Source organism: Halichoerus grypus, chromosome 3 (assembly GCF_964656455.1).
Source record: "Halichoerus grypus chromosome 3, mHalGry1.hap1.1, whole genome shotgun sequence".
NCBI lineage: Eukaryota > Metazoa > Chordata > Mammalia > Carnivora > Phocidae > Halichoerus > Halichoerus grypus.
This window is the reverse complement of record NC_135714.1, coordinates 70,163,162-70,182,228: the sequence shown is the minus strand read 5'-3', so window position 1 is coordinate 70,182,228 and position 19,067 is coordinate 70,163,162. Positions and strand designations below refer to the sequence as shown.

The 19,067-nt window shown below is 42.3% G+C and overlaps 1 protein-coding gene across 18 annotated transcripts in view; it reads right to left on the bottom strand.

Annotated features, from left to right (window-relative positions):
- Window positions 1-19,067, bottom strand: part of AFF1 (ALF transcription elongation factor 1) — a 238,085-nt gene that overhangs the window by 18,999 nt on the left and 200,019 nt on the right. For all 18 annotated transcript variants that reach the window (XR_013446404.1, XR_013446405.1, XM_078068916.1 and 15 more), the window contains 4 exons: window positions 16,019-16,073; window positions 15,860-15,897; window positions 12,667-12,823; window positions 6,711-7,664 (listed from right to left, as the gene is read on the bottom strand). Coding sequence is in view for 16 of the 18 variants with exons in the window: in XM_078068916.1 (XP_077925042.1) it covers window positions 6,711-7,664; window positions 12,667-12,823; window positions 15,860-15,897; window positions 16,019-16,073 (1,204 nt within the window). In the remaining 2 variants the exon portion in view is untranslated. The remainder of the gene's footprint in view (window positions 1-6,710; window positions 7,665-12,666; window positions 12,824-15,859; window positions 15,898-16,018; window positions 16,074-19,067) is intronic.

The window sequence follows — 19,067 nt, the reverse complement described above, 5'->3', positions numbered from 1 at the left end:
AATAGAACGCTGCTATTCTCCTTGTCAGTTAAGAACCTACTGTGCCCAAGAGTCTCTGCCCAGTGAATTCTCCTCTGTCTTAGATTAAGGGCTGGAAAGTTGGCCTAGCAAGCAGTGAGAGATGATGGGAGATTTCTCTCTGGGCAAAGTCACTGAATTTGCTGAAATATCCAGACAGATATTAACTTGTACATGTGGCAGATAGCAATATATACTTTTTCCAGTGGAAGGTGTTTCTAGGCAATTAATGACACATAGATAAGTCCCCATGGGAAAACTAGACATCAACTGTCCACAAGGTTACTTCCTTAAAACAAAACAAAACAAAAAACCACCAAACCCCAGAGGTGGAATAAGAGTTCATTTTTGTTTGTGTATCTTCACACTGCTTAGGACATGCTGGTTAGGACTATAAACCAAAGTGGCAGACCTTATACACCACACATGAAAATAAAACTCACAGTGAGTCAACCCTCACGAACTGGACATACCCCTGGCTTGTGCCAATTGGTGACTCAAGAGAAGAGCCAGAAAACCCCAAGAAATCACCAAACACAAACGCTGACACTAACATTTCACACCTGTGTTGGCACTTACTGGAGTAAAATGCTCATGACACTGATAGGCCGCACTGACAAACTGATCATATTCTGTAAGTTGGTAGAAAGTAAGCCATTAAACCCAATGAAGCAACATTCCCCTTCTGGTGACTGTCCTCGCTTGACTGAGTTCAAGTCTGTGGGCTTGAGGTCAGTGTTTCTGTACACTATGCACTTGAAACCCTGTCATCTTCTGTCTGGAACAATCACAGAGGCTTCCCCAGAGTAAGTATTTGTCAAGTGGCACAGAAAGTAAGTTGAGCGGCTGAGGGGCACAGCTGAGGCCCCCGGGAGCAGGACGGTGCTACAACTCTAAGTGGCTGGATTTAGGAAAGGGCCATTAAAGAGGGCACTAAGCAGTACTGAGTGGCAGGAAATGCAGTCTTGAATTCCAAGACCGAAAAGCAGGAGGCAAGGAGTTCTTCAGATTTTTCTGGGACAAGCAGCCATTTGAAAATGAGAGAAGAGTGATATACTCTTCAAGAGGAAAAAGAAGTCTCCTGTGCCTGTGGCTTAACCACAGATCAAGCCCTGTTACAGGGAACCCTGTGTAAGCTCTGGCCTTTGGAAGTTCCCTTTTTCCAAAGGGATAAGCATCTCAACAGGGCCGGCATCAACGACAAAAGGAGGCTGCTGGCTGTTGACTGCTTCTTAACTAACCTGTTTGCTTTTCTTAACCTGTTGGGTCAGGAGGCCAAGGATTACCTGCCAGATGCCGCGCCCTCTCCAGAGTACAGCAGGAGGGGGGCTGTGCTGGGCCAAGTTGGTTTCTGAAGGAGAACACCTTCCGGGCAGCCCCCTGCCTGCCCCAGCATCTGGCTCACTAAGAACCTACAGTGAGCAAAGGGAAAATGAAGACAGCTTTTCCAAAATGGACACTCATTTTAGGCCACAGAGTTTCTACCAGGAGCTTAGCTACGACAGAGCCAAGGAGCATCTGAAAAGGAAATGGACATAGAAGGGTAGGTGGGGGTGAGAATGCGGCACACTGGAGTGGCAGGAATGGGGACAACAGAGGGACTGAGCCAGGATGGCACTCTGTCAGAGTCAGTACACTGATCTTCAACTGTGACCTTGCGCCTCTCTCCAATAATGCCCCCAACCAGACACCTGCGTACCAAAAAAACCAAAACTAAAACCAACCAACCAACCAACCAACCAACCAACCAACCATCAGGTATGAAAGAGAAGAACATCACTGGACTGGGAGGAGTCAGCATGAGCTCCAGAACCACTTCTGCTAAGCAGCCAAGAGATGTCAGAGCCCTCCTGGATCACCTCTAGAAAAGGAAGCAGCTGAGCAAGTAACCCGTAGGGTCTTGGCACTCAAACTGTAAGACCGTCACCTCCCTCCGGGAAGCAAGTGGGCTTGGTAGCACCTGGGGATAGGAGAAGTGGAGAAGCAGCCTTCTGGGAAATTCGGGATTTGCCTCTGCAAGAGGTGCACTAAGACGATGATGACACAGTGGACACCAGGTCCAATCAGTACCAAGAACGAGGGCGGGGCCTTACTGAGAAGACAGATTACAGTCACTGGGATAAGTACTACAGAAAAGGAAAATTAACCCACGTTCCCCCCTTCTTCTTGGTGAGGAAATACACAGGCATAAGAATGGTTTAAAACAGCCCTGGCAACCATGCTTATTCGGTTATGATGCTCTTCTTAGGGCAATTAACAAGGCATGAAGAAATCAGACATCAGTGGCTTTAGGAAACTATAAGGGATGACTTTCAAACCCTTGATTTTGAAGAAGACTAACTGGAAATGTTGGTCTGAATAAACAATCCAAGGAAAGACAGTCAGATCTTGGATAGAAGGAAGGGACTGAACCAACGATCCGCAAGCAATAAAAATCCACACTTTCCCACCACATCCCATAACTTCCTTTTCCCATTCCCCAAAACTGACATAAATGATAGTTCTGAAATGTAATTTCCAAAAATGCCAAAGTTTCTTGGTCAGTGAAGCAACTGTTTAGAAAAATGAAAAGGCAGACTTGAATGAATATACCTCCTTGTTCAGATATTTGTCTACATCATGGTCAGGACAGTCTGGCATTTTATTTGAGAGACGATCTATACAATGACTGAAACTAAATGAGGTATTATAGGGACGTCTGGGTGGCTCAGACAGTTAAGCATCTGCCTTCGGCTCAAGTCATGATCCCAGGGTCCTGGGATTAAGTCCCGCGTCAGTCTCCTTGCTCTGCGGGAAGCCTGCTTCTCCCTCTCCCTCTGCCTCCCGCTCCCCCTGCTTGTGCTCTCTTTCCCCGTCAAATAAGTAAATAAAATCTTCTTTAAAAAAAAAAAAAGAGAGATATTACCTACAAAAAGTGCCTAGAACGCTTAACTCACGCACGGAGCGCTATGCAAGTTAGGTGTGTTGTTAGAACACTCTCAATTGTGCTCAACTGACTGTATTTATTCTATTGTACTTCTCAACTTCCATGTCTTCCTAGCCTGGAAAACATAAGCTTGGTTTGCAAATTATATAAATGAAAATACAAGTTGTATTTTAAATTCTAAAACGTAAGCTAGATGATGAAATTTGTAGTTTCTGTAGGGAGTACTACGTCAAGTCATGCCTATTTTCTCCCACAGTTTTCTCCATTTTTCATCATGAACTGCCCCCTGCCCAGTCCTTTAAGGTAGTAAATACTTTTCTCCAGGGGCCACATCTGACAGCTTCAGCAGAACTGCTGTCATCCACCATTTCGTGCTTAGGATGATCCTCTCCTGCTTTTAAGTCTAAAATGGCTTCAAGGATCTGTTAACTCTCTGAAAATATTTGCTAAATTTTGCACCACAAAAGGAACAGACAGAATTTAAATGAAAAACTAAAGTTCAGGGGCGCCTGGCTGGCTCGGTCAGTAGAGCATGTGACTCAATCTCAGGGTGGTGAGTTTGAGCCCCATGTTGGGCATGGAGTCTACTGAAAAATTAAAAAAGAAAATACAGAAGAACAAAATTTCACTAATGTGAAGGATCAGGCACATTCTTCAACTGCTCAGAGAGCTTTTTTTTTTCTAGTGTTCACATTGAAAATGAAAGCAATGAACAAATCTTGACCATCCAAATTTGTGGAAAAGTGCTCAGGCTTGAACAGACACCAGCCTTGCCTGCCTTGGGGCCCAGGTGCACACGCTGGGGGAAAGCAGCTGCTCTGTGGGAAAGGCCGAAGAGTGGGAGTCAGGGTCCCGACAGGAAAGGGGGGAGCCCGCCCACACCGGGAAGGAGCTCAGGTTCATATGATCAATATTCATAGTACCTGGAACCCAGCAGGAATAAAACCAAAAGACCAGGATTCGCTGATCATGAAATAAGTATACAGTTGGATTATTTTTAAATTGACTTATCTGACAGCTTCTAACTAGTGACATACTTTAGGCAAGGAATTCCTCATTGCCTAGATCCATGATGTCAAAACCGAGCACACTGGAGGAACGTCTCGATCCAAAGAACTAGCTTAGTACAATCTCAGCCCTGTGGTATGGCTCTGTTCTAGCAGTTCCCAGCTCCGCTAGACATTAGGATTTAGAAAACATCAATGGAGAGGGGGAAGGAAGAGGGTGCAAACGCTGCCATCGGCCATAAAGGCTCCTAGGGTGACCATCACGTGTAGCCAGGTCTGGAACCACTGGTTCAGACCCTGATCCTGTCGGTATCACAGCAGAGAGGCAAACTGTTCCCAGGGGCAGATCTCTCTGCTGCCTGCCAAAGCATTCAAGAAAGCATGTATCTGACTCAGCTCAGGGGGTCATTATTTCTCCATCCTCTAGACAGAGAGCTAAATGAGCTGCCATAGTGGAGCAAGGCCAAGGGCTGGGAACGGCTTTTTAGAGTGCACGGCTCACATACTCAACAGGGAGAGCTGAGTTTCCCATTCCAGAGTTATAGTCAATTACTTCTGGATTCGCACTGGGGTATGGACTGGGATGAGAACTGTCTGGGGAGCCTCCAATTTCTAACATTCCCACCTGGTTAGTAAGTATTTTAGAAGTGAATACTTCTCCCCACTCCAGCTAATGCAGAAGGTTCACTAGAGACTAGACAAGATCATGACAGCTGGGGGATAAGTGATAAAAAGATTTCCCAGGAGGAAGGAGAGGTAAAGGAGTGCAATTTTTTTTTAAGATTTGTTTATTTTAGAGAGACAGAGAGAGAGCGCAAGAGAGAGCAAGTGGGGGGAGGCGCAGAGGTAGAGAATCTTCAAGCCGACTCCCCGCTGAGCGTGGAGTCTGATGAAGGGCTTGATCCCACGACCCATGAGTTCAAGACCTAAGCTGAAACCAACAGTCAGAGGTGCCCCCAAGGAGTGTATTTTTTGAACCTTTCTTGGGGATATGAGATGCAGGAAACTTTTTCCTAGCCGGGCCCATCACAATTTCATCCATAAAGTTTTACACTTTTAACACACACACAGTCTTAAAAGTTATCTGACATGGGAATATGCCCTCTTCTAGCTGAAACAGCACCACCAATGAGGACTGGATCCCGCCCAGCTTGAGCTGCCGGCTGCGGTTATGGTGGTAATACACACCCTCACGTCTCATTCAACAAGCTTCTGAAGAAAACAGTCGCCCTTTGCTATTTGATAAAGTCATGTTATATTTTTAACCTGATAGAATAATTGGTCAAATCACAGAAAGGACAACAGGCTTCATGATCTTTTTGTCCTTTGTTATTCTTAGCTCAACTTCCACGACTAAGGAAGAAGTTTTTTGTGTACTTATAAGAGTGTTAAAAATTTTTATCCCTTGTCAGCAGGAAAGACTTGGTCCTTCTTTTGCCTTTCACTCTGAATCTTGAACAGATTAGGTTGGAATGCCACTGGGGGAAAAATTCACTTATCTTTTACCATGAAGCATCAGCAAAAAGTATATCAGGAGCTCAGTGATTCAGAATATAGGAAGGAAGGAGACTGTCCAAAACAGTGGTATGTCCAAGTTAACTCAGGATCTTAAGTAGTGTATAAATGTGTGTTTGTTTGGGTTTTTTTAAAGATTTTATTTATTTATTTGGCAGAGAGAGAGAGAGCACAAGCAGGGGGAGTGGGAGAGGGAGAAGCAGACTCCCTGCTGAGCAAGGAGCCTGATTTGGAACTCAATCCCAGGACCCTGGGATCATGACCTGAGCCGAAGGCAGACGCTTAACCAACTGAGCCACCCAGGTGCCCCATGAATGTTGTTCTTTTCCCACTATGTTCGTTCCTTAAATGAAATTTCTAAAAATCGTGATAACTAAAATGACAGATTTTCAATACTGCACAATATACCATTATCAGTCCAGTATTACTCAACAAGGAATCCTAACCATGAGTTTAACAGCTCTATAACTTTTTTTTATAATGTTCTGCTTACTAATAAAAGTCTTTAATAGAGGTCACAAATTCTAAATCTGGTAGTTTCAAATTAATGAGGTGTCAAGGCAGCCATGAGTTAAAATACAGATGCAGTATCGGTATTAAAAAGGATCCTACCACAGTAGTAAAATTTAGCATATACCAGTTCTTTCAGTAATTCAGAATACTTATTAACATTTCAGTTCAGGGTGCCTGGGTGGCTCAGTTGGTTAAGTGACTGCCTTCGGCTCAGGTCATGATCCTGGAGTCCTGGGATCGAGTCCTGCATCGGAGTCTGCTTCTCCCTCTGACCCTCGCCCCTCTCATGCTCTGTCTCATTCTTTCTCTCTCAAATAAATAAACAAAATCTTTAAAAAAAAAAAAAATTTCAGTTCATGTAAGATATTAATTTCTAGGGCAAAACTTAATAATGGGTAGGGTGGTAAATACCAATGTTATCAGAAAAAATAAAAGCATACCCCGAAATGCTACATTATCCTATAACAAGATATCCTTTTCCACATCTGCCTCACCTTTTCTCCAACTAGGAGGACCGCTGCAGGATCTAGCATATGCCAATGCCCGGGGGCAGAGTGGGAAGCATGCTGGTCCACAATGACAGGGTCACTCTGGTATAGGAGCAAAGGCTACATCACATCAGAGCAAAGATTTCCTGCCTCTTCTAAGACAACCCGGGGGTCACAGCCAGCCCCAGGCCAACAGCACGTACAATCCACACTGCAGAGGGAGGCCAGGCCCCCTTCACTCACCTTTCTTTTTTTGGCCAACTTGCTTGAATTGTCGGAGCCTCTCTTCTCTGAATCGAGCTTCTTCCCTGCGGGGGGCTGCTTGTCCTCGGGTTTCCTCGGACGGCCCCCCTTGCCAGGTAGCTGGGGTATCCGGGAAAGAAGGTCCAGGGTTATCTTCACCATCAAGATTGGAGGGGGAGGAGTGTCCCTGAGCGGGGACAGCAGCTTGGGGTCTCTCGCGGGCCCCGGGAGCTTGTCCTTCCTGCGGTCCTCCTGGACGACCACAGCGCGCCGGCAGCCACTAGTCCTGCTGCCGCCGCCGCCGCCGCCGTGGGGTGGGCCCTGGCTTTGGGTCAGGGGAACAAGGGCAAAGTGCTCGGGGCTCCTGGCCCCCGCATTGTCCTTCGTGGGCTCCGGGCCTGAGAGCGCCTTTGAGGGGGCCAGCGGCGTGCTCCTGTGCTTCTTCCGCTCGCTGGGGCTAGGCGCCGTGGGCTTGGGCTCTCTGCTGTCTCCGGCACGGGGCCTCCCTTTCGTCTTCACCTTGGGCTTGTCTTTGGAAGGCTGGTCTTTGGAGCCGTACGGAGGGGGTCCTGGCTCACTTTCCACCTGCAGGCCGGCCCGCGAGTCCGCCTGGGCTGAGGCCTTGACGGGCTTCTTGGGCTGTTTGGTTCCGACGGTCTGCCTCGGCGGGGGTTCCTGTTGAGCGGGGGACTTCTGACAGCTCCTCTTGCCGGCGTGGGGGCCTTCAGAGGAGCCCCGAGGGGCTTTGCTGGAGCTTTTGAGGGGAGGATCTTTGGATTCCGAGCGCTCGTGAACAGGGGTGGGGCCGCCGCTGTCGCCCCCACCCTTGCCCTTACTGTCGGGGTGCCGAGGCGGGGGCTCTGCGCTCCCCTGTGCCTCCGGGGGTGCTGCCGGCTGGTTGACTTTGGTCAGCCAGTTGTCCAGCTGCCATTTGTTTGTTGTAGGAGGCTCAGGCTAAAAACAAAGGACAAGAGAAAAATGTGAACTGACTAAGGATGATAAGCTCTTCTGTGTTAGTCAACCAATTGTATAGGACTCTCCCAGGGAGATGCAATCATTCCAAAACCTAAGAATTCGAGTCCTTTTTATCCTTCTCTAATTACAGGTCAGAGTCTCTTAATAATTAACTCTTAACACAATCTTCCAATCTGTTTGTGCTACAGGAATTTTTGCTGTAGCAGATACTGACTACTGATAGACCATGAGATACCGACCACTGACCACTGCTGAGAAATCTTTGTAATATTAAGTATTTTGTCCTATTGGTAATTACAGTGTAATTTAGACAGAACTGACACATTTTGGCTCGAAAACTATCCGAAAATGAAGGGAGAAATGAAGAATAAACAGAATCCTTTTATCAAAAGGATTTTCAGAAGGCTCATGAATAAACTAATTCTTACTGATTACCTATAGGCTTTCTCCTGTTTTTTGACATACTTTTCAATTGAAAATGACTTTCCTCAAGACTTGACTTCATCTCTTTTATTTACTTAAAAACATTAAACATTTATACATGACAAGGTTTGCAGTATATCATGGATTACAGCCTGATTTTCAAATTTTGCTCCTTGGTAAAAGAACAAGTGACGTCACATTAACCAATTAAATTGGTCCCTAAATTTAGTCCCACTTGAATTCTTTAAAAATCAAACATTAAGTCTCTTGTTACAGACAATCTTATCTGAAATAGCATCTATTTTTCTAAGAAACATAGGGAGGCTCCAGAGCACACAATTAAAAGCAGTGAGATTAGACTGATTATATGTACATCGGATCTGACGAACAAACAGAAGTTCCTGACTTCTGCTATCTTAACTGTTGTTTAAATCTTTGTTGCTAACTATGTATCCCAACATGTCTCTCCAAATAGATTATTAACAGAAGACCCAATGACATTTGTATCTCCAAGTTCCACTATTATGTCTTGCATATAGTGGTGTACATGAGATATTTACTTAGGCATATTACTGTACCTATACATCTTATGCCATATGGAAACATATCTGTGTGTAACAGAGTAAGCAATGATCACACCTTTTGAAAGGGCATTACATCACCGACATGCTACATGTTTTTAAGATCCATTCATTCTGATGGGTGGTTTGTATGAATGACTAAATCACAAACACAGCGCACGAGGAAGTTAACTGAAAGATAGTCCACATGGGATTTAACTGGTTAGATGATGGACAAGGAGATTGCTCCAGTAGGCGGATGGTATTTTACAGGGAAAGACTGCTAACAATTTTCCCAAGTGGAACGTTCCAAATAATTCAACTCTTTAAAAACACAACAACACATCAAGACATGTGGATATAATGTAAAGAGTTCGGAGCCAGAAAAAAGTTAGGTAATAAAATGATCAGGTAGGTAGTTTGGGCTTGGTGTATTACAGCAGAAGAGGAACTTTAAGGAACCAGGTAGGACCAAACTTCGGCCACAAAGAGGGCTGCAGAACTGTTTTTTCTGCCTACCCTTTTATTGCTGCTTAATAAAACAGATCTCCTTCAATATCAACTCTACATCTAGGCTCTCATTTGAATTTCAGAGCAGGGCGGAGGGAAGAAGGAAACTACTCTAATGTGCCAGGCATTTATTTTGCCACAGGAAATCTCAAACTGAATTCCATATTTGAACAAGACAGGAGGACAGTTAAGGGTGGAGAAAAGATCAGCACCCAATACCTACTTGTCAAATGATATTTCCTGCAAACACTTTAGGGTGTGGTAATCCAGGTGGCTCACTGGGGACCAGGCATTAGGATATACCACTTGCCACTCACCTTAGGAACCAAACCCTTCAAACTCTTCCTTGGGACGGGTATGGACCTCTCAACAGGGCTAAGTTTATAGCCCCATTTGAATCACTGACATGCTCTATAGAAGAGTATTTATTCATGAACCAAAAAGGAAAGTCATTCCTGGTATAAATAACATCTGCTCTCCCCCCACCCCAAAACAGGGCAGTATAAGATACATTTAGTAGGAATGTCCTACTAAAGGAATGTCCTGATTACAGAAATAAAACACATTTTCTTCCACTGTGGTCCTAAAAATGTCCAGAAGGGAGGCATATGGCCCAATTGCAGGGTAAAATTGAGTTTATGTGCCCAGGCAAGAAGGGTAGGGCCAGTCCTTTCTACAGACCTGCTATAAAGACAGAAAATGTATAGAATTCTTCTAAGGTCAGATATTTGGGTGTTGGGATGGGGAAAACTTTAACATAAGGGATTGACTCAAATTGATTTCACAATGAATTTTAAGTCTAAGTGCTAGGTAGGATCAAGGTTTGGACTCTGCTTTCTTGCCCTGCCTTTCCTCGCACCCCATCGCCAGCCTCCCAGGGCTGGTGCAACCCAAACACTGCACACTGGGCATGAAAAAATACCAGACTGGTCTTCATTAGGTGTTTTCATAAATGTTTGACTGCACGTTCCTTTACGTATAACTCCTCACATTGTCAGAAGTTCGTGTATTTTAAGGTGAATTGTGATATTGAATAAAAAGTTCTGAGCTATGCACAAATATGCCTTTTTTTTTTTTTTAAGTAAAATCATCGTCATTATGAGTGAGTAGGAGTCCTAAAATGAAAGGAAAAGGAAGAGAAGTGTGAGAGAGAGGCATGTGTCATAGGGAAAAAAGGCTTCAGAGTTAGATGGCCAAGGGCCGGAATCTTGGTGTTGCTACCTTTTTACAGGTGAAAAGACAGCTCCCAACCTCACAGGGGTGGCAGAGAGCTAAGTCAAATAATTCATGAAAAAGTACCAAGTGTCTAAGAGGCAAACCAACAAAGGTAGTTTACTACAGGAAAAAAAAAAAAAAAAAAAAGGACAATGAATAGATTAGAAAAGTAAGGAGATCCTTGGATAACTGAGAATAGAAGCATTTTTTCTGAACCGAAGCAGGAAAAAGATGACTTGTCCTACATATTTTGAAAAGCTGAGATTTACATTTTGATTCACACTATAAAGCAGACACTGAAAGAGCCTTTCCCCCAAGTTCGCCGCCCACCCACTGACAGGCATAGGACATTTCAGATCTCTTAGGATCACTGGCCTACTTTGTCAACCTTAAAATGGAGCCGTAAAAAGCAAAATTCTCTAAAAAATCTAAAAATAGATTTAAAAAAGGTTAAAACTAGTAACTGTGGCTTATTGTGGAATTCATGTTACTCTCACACAGGAGATTTACAATAAGGCAGGCATCGAGGGAGAGAAGGTAGTTAAATACAGTGGGAAAAATTAAAGGTTTAAAATCTAGACCCAGACAAAACATTTCTGGTGAAGTCAAGTGTCAGGACATGACATACAAACTGTGCCCAAGTCTAGACAGATTTGCTCATCAACACAAAGGTACAAATATGAGCCTATTTGGTAAGGTGCTTTAAAAAAAATAAAGTAGAATGGGAACATTTCTTTTTCAACTAAGAGTCTCTACATCTACTCCAGTAACCTTCTGGGCAATAAGATCTAATGGTTTCATTAATACAAACACCAGATTAAATTTTTCTTTCAAGTTTCAATTATTCAGCCAAATCTGTACCATTTCCATTTTATTTGAAGGGAATTTTATTATTTAATCTGATTCTCTTATCTTAGTAACCGAACAAACATGCAGATTTCTCTAATTGAATAAGGTGAGACATAAAGCAAAGATCTTATAAACAGGGAACAATCACACAATTTGTCTGCAGAGCATATTCAGTATCTTTTTCCCTGAGGCACAGAAAAATGATTTCAACAGTAATTAGTATCACACAAGGAAACAGCCCCCAGAAATACACAGAGCAGTTTCCAAAATCTGAAAGGCATTTTAAGTGCAGTTAATGCTGATTCATGTGTATTCACTCCAGAAAATATTTATTGAGCACTTACTCTGTGCCAGACATAAATTCATATCTAACAAAAAAATGACACTCGGTTATTTTTCCAGCCTCCCTTGCCCTCAGCCACGGCTGTTAAAGCTCACTGCACATCCTCCAGATGCATTCGGTTAATGTTCTAGTGGAACTGCCTTGGTTGCTAAATGGCAGAGACAAATACTGGGAACTTTAACGCTTTCTTAATCAGAAGGCTCATTTCCCAGGATTCCCATCTAAAACATGCAGAGTAATTTTCACTATATAAGCTGGTCTAATTCACCAAGAATGTCTTTCTTCCCTTTTCACCAAGTAGTCTTCCCCAGCGTAATTTTTACATTGCTACTCCAAGTTTTGAGGGCATCTGGCAGCTCTGATTGTTGTCATTAAACTTCTTGTGCTCAATGATCCGGTAAAAAATAGCATAAATCCTCCAGATAAACTTAGTGCTTGCGATTTGCCATCTCATCGGTTTATCTTACAATATCGATGTCCCAAGGGTGGGTGACAGGCAAACACAATTATCCCTGTTTTACATGTAGCAAAGGGAGCAAGAAACACAACCCTGGCAAAACCACTTCGCCATCAATTTAATGCATGGCTTTTAGTGATTCAAAAATAGAACCTCTGATGACTTATTTCTAGTTCACATTCCTGCCCTTTGCTAAATTGGGCTGTCTCCTTTTGATTTCCTTAATTCATGCATTCCTGAAATTTCAAAAAGAATTTTCATTAAGATTAAAACAGGAGCCTACTAAAAAATGAGTTTTCTTTTTCAACAGAAGGGAAAAGAAAATGGTGTGCAAACATTCTTAGTGAGTTGCTCTTCCAAACAACACCAGCGGCAACAGAGAAGAACTTATCATTTTAAACAGGAGAGAGAAGACTGCTCACTGAAACTTCCAGGGCTGAATGTATGGTAAGAAGTAAACAGAAATGGCTGGCTCTACACAGCCCGGGGGCAGGAAAAGAGCTGCCCCACGGGACAGAACCACTCGGGCCAGGGTCAGCGCTGGCCCAAAGCTGACTCTAGCCCCAAAAGACAGAGCGCTGCCATCTTAGCTCGCCTTTCTGCCTCCTGGAGGGGACACGGTACCTCAGGAGCTGGAGTTTCAAGGGGTTCATTCTCTTCGCTGTCACTTGAGCTGCTCTCGCTCTCCGAGTCCGAGGAGCTGTCTGAGTCACTGGTGCTCTCTGACTCGGCACTGCTGGAATGTGCTGAGGCCGCTGCTTCCGGAAGTGACTGCGGAGCACTGTGAAGTAACCCCAAGAGAGAATCTGAAGACACCTCACAAGGTGGATGTTGTCCCTCTCCACTCATTTCCCCCATTGGCCATTGTTCTGCTACTCAAAAGAAAGGGCCTCAATATTACCTAATATTACTAAATTACCATACCATCCAGTTGAGAGAAAGGCCCAGAGGGGCTCAAAAACCAGTGAAAAATCCTTAAAATAGCACACCAAATAACTACATAGAAGAGAAGCCTGTGGAATTTTGCTCCTGAAGAACATTGTGAGCTATACAAAATTTACGTTCAACGGTGGTGCTTTCTACTGGAATTTGGTAAACCACAGCATGGACAGGCTGCCTATTTTTCTAAATAAAGTTTTATTGGAACATGTCCACACCCATTATTTTATGTATTATCTATGTCTGCTTTTATACTATGGAAGTAGAGTTGAATAGTTTCGAGACAGGCTAGATGGCCCACAAAGCCTAAAATATTTACTTTCTGACCCTTTAAGTTTACTTTAAATGGATACACATTAGCCCAAAGAAGTTAATTTATAAAAGGACAGCCAATACATTAAAATCTCCCTCTATTCTCTGTATGAAAACTAACCAAATGGTAGCCAGAGAATTACTAAATAGAATATATTGAATATAAATGGTGTTCCTCTAGAAAGTGACCTCAAAGGTAATCCAGTCACACTCTTGGGCAGAATTATAAAAGAGGCCTTTCCTTATGAGAGGCTTAGGATCACCCCCAAATACCAGCCAAAGTAGAGACTAACTATTCCAAGTTTTAAGAACAGGGCAATCAGGGCACCTGGGTGGCTCAGATGGTTAAGTGTCTGCCTTTGGCTCAGGTCATGATGCCCAGGTCCTGCAATCAAGCCCCATGTCTGGCTCCCTGCTCAGTGCAGAGCCTGCTTCTCCCTCTCCCTTTGCCTCTCCCCCTGCTTGTGCTCTGTTTCTCTCTCTCAAATGAATAAATAAAATCTTAAAAAAAAAAAAAAAGAATAGGGCAATAACTCTAGGTCAGTGAGACGTACTTCTGGACACATACAAAATTTCACAACCTGTGTTAAAAGCTTGCCCCAGATGGAATCAGCCAGAGCAGTAAATCAATAACTATAATCTTTTGAAAGCATCCACATCTACCTAAGATACTAAATAACTTATTAAATAATACTGTTTATTAAAATAAGCAGAACAAAAAAATATTGATAAAAAGTCACTAGTTGAAGTAATTTTAAAACACACACACTATGCTATGATGTAATTTCCTCATATAAAAATGCTACATCAAATTTGTGATCACTTTCACATTGGTAGCTTAAGTCAGTGATGAATGAGATGCACTTTCAATGTTATTGCTGCTTCTAATTTATGCCCACTTTTCCTTTTTTCTTTTCCTCCACTTTTAAGTTAGGCTATTTTGTCATAATTTATGGGACATTACAAGCCACCAGAAATTACTGAACAGAACAGAATATAAATAAATGAGCAGAGCTTATGAATACATGATCTTCCTCCACATGAACTATAACATCACCTGTTAGGCAGGAAGAGTTTCTTGCTGCACTTGTCTCAATGGATGACCACATGTCAAGGAGTACAACCACTACCGCACAGTTTAACTCTTTGTCCACGGAAGGCAGGTATTGGTGTATTAAATCATTAAATTCAGTACCAGAGGAAAATATTATAAAGGTAGTTTAGACAACTCCCACTTCCAAAAATTAAAGCATCTAATTTTCTGAAATACGGCTGCAGTTTGCAAAGTAAAAAGAGTGCCATTTCCCATCACACTAAAATGCACTCTAGCTCATTTTTAAATTTTTTTTTTTAAAGATTTTTATTTATTTATTTGAGAGAGAGAGAATGAGAGAGAGCACATGAGAGGGGGGAGGGTCAGAGGGAGAAGCAGACTCCCTGCCGAGCAGGGAGCCCGATGCGGGACTCGATCCAGGGACTCCAGGATCATGACCTGAGCCGAAGGCAGTCGCCTAACCAACTGAGCCACCCAGGCGCCCTCTAGCTCATTTTTAAAAGCAGCTGAGGGGCGCCTGGCTGCGCCCCATCAGTAGAGCATGCAACTCCTGATCTCAGGGCTGTGGGTTCAAGTCCCATGTTGGGTACAGAGATTACTAAAAATCTATTTAGAATCTATTTATTTATTTACAAAATGAAATAAAATGAAAGCAGCTAAACAATTAGAAATTCATGACTGAGAAAACAGGAACTATGGAAAACAATTTACAGAAATGATTCAGCTTTACAATTTTTGAAAACAGCAAATAAATTTCCCATAAAAACTTTCATAAAAACATTGGGCTTTTCAGCATAACTTTTAAAATATTGGTTATATAATACTGATGAAAGTGATTTAAGCTTATTTTTAAACTCTCAAAAAATGATTTATTTTAATTAAAGATTTTATTTATTTATTTGACAGAGAGACAGAGAGAGAGAGCACAAGCAGGGGGAGTAGCAGAGGGAGAGGAGAAGCAGACTCCCCGCTGAGCAGGGAGCCTGATGTGGGGCTCTGTCCCAGGACCCTAAGATCATGACCTGAGCCAAAGGCAGACACTAACTGACAGAGCCACCCAGGCGCCCCCAAAATTTTATTTATTTTTAAAGATTTTATTTATTTACTTGAGAGAGTGAGAAAGAATGAGCACAAGGGAGGGGAGGGGCAGAGGGAGAAGCAGACTCCCTGCTGAACAGGGAGCCCAACTTGGGGCTCGATCCCTGGACCCCGAAATAATGACCTGAGCCGAAGGCAGATGCTCAACCGAGCCCCCCAGGCACCCCATGAACTCTCAGAAATTTTAAACATCCAAACTGATGATTTAGGTGGGTACAGGGACTTTCTCTTTTATAGAGTTAACAACCTCTCCAAGGCTGATTTAAGCTTCCAAAAAATTAAACAGGTACTTTCTTCTAACTGTGATCCTTTATGTCCTTCCCCATGAAGAAGCTATGAAAGCACTAAATAAGGCTGTATGTTCCCCATTTGGTAGAAAAACGCGAACATTTTGCTCACACACGCACACGGTACCTTGGAGGAGCAGGTACAGGCGGAGGCTTCTCTGGGCTCTAGGTATTCACAATAAGGGGAAGGAGGACCAGGAAAAGAACAAACAACAGGTTAGCATATGCAGCTCAGAAATCCTAGATTTAAAAGGATTCCTGGTATGATGGGGTGTACGAAACTTACTTGTTCGTTGTCACTGTCCTCACTGTCACTGAGCTGAAGGTCATCTTCAAGCATGCTGAAATGAGCAGGGACAGAGACATTGTAGGATTTAAAATAATTTCTAATAACTTATTTTAGCATATAAATTGAAAATATGCTTAATGATTAAAAAAGAGGGATGGGATAGGTCTAATTTTTATTTATTCATCAAATGCTTCATTTTCCTGGAAATGTAAGGTTTACTATTAATATAACACAGAAACTGTTTAGTATATAATCCTTACCATCTCAAGACGGACTCTTCCACACATTTTGAGCATTAAAAAGCAGAACTACCACGGGACAGGGATTTGTGGCCAGCCCCGAGACTCAAGTTCCCAGGTCCATACAAACAAAACAAACAATAACAACAACAAAGAGAAAAACATATGCACAAAGAGAAAAACACCCTACTTTCTCCTATAGTCTCCAACTAGAATAAGTGATTAACTGTTAATAAGCTAACCCCAGATAAGTGAATATTTGTGAAGTACTGGGAAGTGTGTCAGGGCACTTAAAAAGTACTCTATGTGAACTCAATACACAGTAGGATATAGAAAGCTATTGAGGCCACGGTCACCAAACCGTGCAGGTATCTTCCATTTTTGTCCAAAGGACATTATTAATATGGTACTTTACTTTTCACCACCCCCCCGGACATACAAATTCTCACACACGAAGTCTGCTTAAACACTAATCAGTTGAAAGAGCAGTAATACAAATAATCTTGTTGTCTAGAAAATATGTTTAACCTTACTGCTATCATTCTGGTGAAAATAAAACCTCAGTTCAGTTCCTCAAAGTTATCATAATACTTATCTCTAGGCATTCTGGTTTATGAGCAACCTAAATATTAAAAGCAAATAAGATACTTCAATTTTTAAAAAGGCCATTTTCCAATCTGTACATGTTAACTGAAATCTTAGCCCTTCCCTATCTCCTCCCTCTCTTACCATCTTCCAGGGGGATGCCTACCTATCAAAAGAATGAATTAGTCCTTAACTGCTTGCTCCCACTTCCCCCCAAATTTATGAGGACTATTTGAGGAAATGTTATTAGTGCAAGTGAAAACAAAACCAATCTGCTTAAGTATTATTAATGCTCCAAAAAAGCAAAAATTATATTGGAGGTTATAATACTTTAGCATTTCTGGGGCACCTGGGTGGCTCAGTCATTAAGTGTCTGCCTTCGGCTCAGGTCATGATCCCAGGGTCCTGGGATCGAGCCCCGCATCGGGCTCCCTGCTAGGCGGGAAGCCTGCTTCTCCCTCTCCCACTCCCCGCTTGTGTTGCCTCTCTCACTGTGTCTCTCCTCTGTCAAATAAATAAATAAAATCTTAAAAAAATAATAATACTTTAGTATTTCTAAAAACACCTCTTCAACAAATAATCTGACCATTGATTTTTACTGCAAACCCACTAACCTGCCACTGAAATAAGCAAGCATGATTATTTTGGGAATCCTTGGTAAAATCATTGTATTTTCTAATGAAAATAAATGATAAAATTTGGCTCTTTCATAATGACCACTTACATGCAATGTTGTAATTCTGCCAAGGAACTATTTTCACCAACAAATGGTATTAAAACTATCCTATGGTTAAGTTTCTAAAAAATATGAAAACTGTTAGCTACTTGTAAATGTAGATGCTGCTCGATATTTACCTAATGAGAGCTACCTTCTTATTTTAGCAAGGCTAGAAAACACAGCCTTCAGATGCAGGACTTGGCAGTAGATATCATAATGGTATACAAGAAAAAGTCACTCAACAGTGTTACTGCCAAGTCCTGGCTTGGCTGGGGCATACCCAAGCAAAAGATAAAAGATGTATCTTTGAATAAATGTAAGGTATAACACAACCAGGAAAAAAAACACACAAAAAAACAAAAAACCGACAGCAAAACCACAGTAAGTGGACCTCTTTGTTTCTTAGTCACTGGCTTTTGTATAAAACTGATTTGCTTTAATTTCCTGAAACATCAATGATCAGGTAACCAATCACACTTCCTGATGTAAGCAGGGCACTAAATACTCTGTAAGCTGTCCGCCTTGCTTCCACAAATCTATTCTCCTAAAGTAAGTCAGAAAGCGTATGTTCTGACTTTTAGCTCTACTTGCTCTTAAGGAATAAAAGGCACTGTAAAAATGCTGTCCCAGATTCCAAGAATTTCCCCTTCAGAGCCTTACGTAGACAATAACAATATAAGCCTGCAGGTATGACACCTAAAGAGATGAGGGATAGTGACCTCTGAAGGAAGAGTGCTCCAGGTATCGCCGAAGAAACACTCAAAAAGCAATGATAAACCAATAGGGTCAAACAAAATCTACCACTATGTAAGATATACTGGTTATTTACAGATGGTATTTCATTTAATCAAAATTCATGGTTCAATTTATTTGATAAAAAAATTAGTTTGTTGGTTTTGTTTTTGTTTTTTTAAAGAATAAGTTCTAACAGGCCCAATGTGGGGCTTGAACTCACGATCCCAAGATCAAGAGTCGCACGCTCTATCAACTGAGCCAGCCAGGCACCCTGATGCAAAAATCAACGAAGTGTATTGTCAGTGTCTGCCACCCCTAAGAGTAACATGGAATCTTCCAGAAACCAGAGTTTATTATATCACCAGATGGGTAGCTCAACATAAACCAGCATACTATTAGTGGGGCTAAGAAAGATACTTCTAAAGTTCTTTATAACAAACCTGTCCTGAATCTGTAGTAAGAAAAAAAGTTACTTAAAAACCGTATCTAAGTTTTACTAATACAGAAAATTAATCATGAATACCATTGTAATTAAAAAAAAAAAAAAGAGGGGCGCTAGGGTGGCTCAGTTGGTTGGGCATCTGCCTTCAGCCTGGGTCATGATCCCAGAGTCCTGGGATCGAGCCCCACATTCTCCCTCTCCCTCTGCCTGCAGCACCCCCTGCTTGTGCTCTCTCTCTGTATCAAATGAATGATGAAAATCTTTATAAATAAATAAATAAATCCATATAGTTGGGGGGAATCTAACCTGATAACCGGTAAAGGTTTT